The 2467-nt window shown below is 49.3% G+C and overlaps 1 protein-coding gene across 1 annotated transcript; it reads left to right on the forward strand.

The window, feature by feature from the left end:
- Positions 1 to 393: 393 nt before the first annotated feature.
- Positions 394 to 882, forward strand: AYO20_06005 (hypothetical protein; the record flags this gene model as incomplete). Its single annotated transcript, XM_022644296.1, has 2 exons — positions 394 to 540; positions 625 to 882. 2 exons carry the CDS (start codon positions 394 to 396, stop codon positions 880 to 882), a joined length of 405 nt encoding a protein of 134 aa, XP_022499822.1.
- Between the last annotated feature and the right edge of the window lie 1585 nt (positions 883 to 2467).

Here is a 2467-nt window from a genome sequence, read left to right on the forward strand (position 1 = left end):
CGTATCATGGATCCGCCCACTAAACAATCATTCCATCGAATCGATCATTTCAACTCACAATTAATTGTGCAGACGTTGGCCAGGCTCCCCCCGTTTGCCGTTGTGCTCGAGGAGCCCCGTGTCTCATGCGCTACGATGCCAGTTGACGGGGTTCCTTTGTGGTTTGAAGAGGTTCCATTCGTCTTTTATAAGTGAACCCCTGGCCACAATCCTGGGACAAATTACTATGAGTGAGGTCGTAGAAGCCATTTCGAGTGCTGGAGAAGCGAATACGGCATGCCATGGCTCCTCTTTGTAACGTATGACATTTCAAATCTCTGGAGTGCCTGTCCGACCTCATATCTTATTTCGACATCGAAGAAAAAGTACTGCTGTGCAGATTCCTAAATCACGATGCTCGAACTCATTTTCAGCCGCTTCATCAGCATCTTTGCTAGCATCCTTTCCTTGCAAGTTTTGACCAGCACGGCGATGCCATTTCCCGTCACCAACATCACCGATGTCGGTTCTAACGGTTGTGTCTGGGACTTCAGCCCAACTGTAAGTTCACATTGAGCCCTGCAAGACAGTCAACATGACACTGGAAGGATGCTCTGTCTTCTCAGCCCACTCGCTTGCCAACAGGCTAACGTCAGGTGGCAGATCTGCGGCGAGAATGTCAGCTATCAACAGCTTGTCTATCCAACCACTACCGGGTGCATGGCCCTGGCAACCGGCATGAAGAATGTGTGGACAAATGAATGTTCCAGCTGGATTGGTGAGCACTACCAGATTACTGTCGTCTTCCTGTCACTGTCAGGGGCTAATCATGGGGATGTGCGCAGGAGCATGTACCATGTGGATGCAGCCCGATTGTACCGGAGAATGGTCGTTGAGAATTGATGACCCGGCCAATACTCACTTGGGGACCTGCTTCTCCGAGTATTACTACATCATGGCAGTCTCCTGTGAGCCAAGTTGAGGGGATCGCAGAGCTGAGGGCTTGGTAGGGAACACAGTATGAAGGGTGTTGCTGGTGGGCGGGTTGCGTGTCCTTTGATGTCTAGAAAACTAGGAAGGACATTATCAAACATAGAAGAGAAGTGCCCATTGTAATGCTGAAGAGCAGATAATCCATGTCTCTCTCTACATTTGATTTCTTGGAAAGTTTATTCAACAAAGGGAATGGGAATTGTTGGTCCTTTCTTTGTCGAGTCTTGATTGGCGAGCCTCGTGGAATGTTGGCTGCTGGCTGCGCACGGGCCACGTCCACCCAAAGTCGGAACACCACAATATCCAACTTCAACCAACCATTCGCACATTCTTTCATCAATCATCAACAAAGTTTTTCCTCTCCCTCGTGCCAGTTGAATGCGTAACAAACGGCTCTCACTCAGGCTTGAAGCCACGTTGTTGCAAGACCTTTGCTGCCAGCTCTTGTGGCCCATCCGAACTCCTGAAAAGCAGCGAATCTCCCAGTGCTCCAGGACAACTCCTAAGGGGCCAGAACCGAGACATGGATGCAGAAAACCAGTGTGCTAATTACTGTAGATATCACAAACTCAAGATCCTAAATTATACAGACATTCCAGAATTGATGGAAAACCAACCTCCCATGGTTTGGTCCGCGAGATCTCCGACTGTCGAACAGCTTGAGAGTCCTTCCATTGTCCCATGTCAGCAATAGCAAGCTCCGTCCGCTTGGGTTGCCAGCCAGTGTACTAGTGACATGGTGAAGACAATAGCTGCACCTGGATCTTTGTTGAGTCTGCGACCCTGCAACCTTTGTCAAACAAACAGGGTGGTTTGTCAACATGCGTGCTCCTACACCAAGGTGCCAGATCAACCAAACTACGAGGGTGGAGGATGCACGCCCAGCAAACGCGGGATTCACACTGTCAATGTCGCCGTGACCCCAAGCGAGCAGTTTGTGCAAATGTCACTTAACATGAAAACTGGTGAAGGTTGAGAGACGAACAGAAATCGGGTATATGTATGGCACGACGCGACTGTTGGCAGATGCTTAAAACTTCCCATCAATCCCCGTCATGTGCGAGCCCATGTACAACAAAAATCAACCGGTCTGTGGTGAGGAAAGAAAAGTGAATACTGGAATGGAGGATGCTGTGTATCTGGAGGCAGTTGGACCATCCCCCAAGACCCTTTATTCACTCTCCGAGAGTGTCACACGGCCCTTTCAACCTTCCGCTGGTGAACATGATGGCAGATACCAATCTGAACAAGTGAATACTCTTGTGTCTTGCCTCGTTAGGCAGCTGGACAGTGTGATGCGGCGCGCCCCTTGAAATATCCCAACTTTCATCGCCATCAACCTTTTTATCTCTCAGCATTCCCAACATTTCTTTTGACCCGAGCCAGATACCCATCTAACCATCTCTCGACGCGGTCCAGCCAGGTCCTTACACTATCAAACTCAAACCACAAGTCTTGAAGCAATCCAAATGGACACCTTCTACACTTACTCCAC

The sequence above is a fragment of the Fonsecaea nubica genome (assembly GCF_001646965.1).
Source record: "Fonsecaea nubica strain CBS 269.64 chromosome Unknown Scaff36, whole genome shotgun sequence".
Taxonomy (NCBI): Eukaryota; Fungi; Ascomycota; class Eurotiomycetes; order Chaetothyriales; family Herpotrichiellaceae; genus Fonsecaea; species Fonsecaea nubica.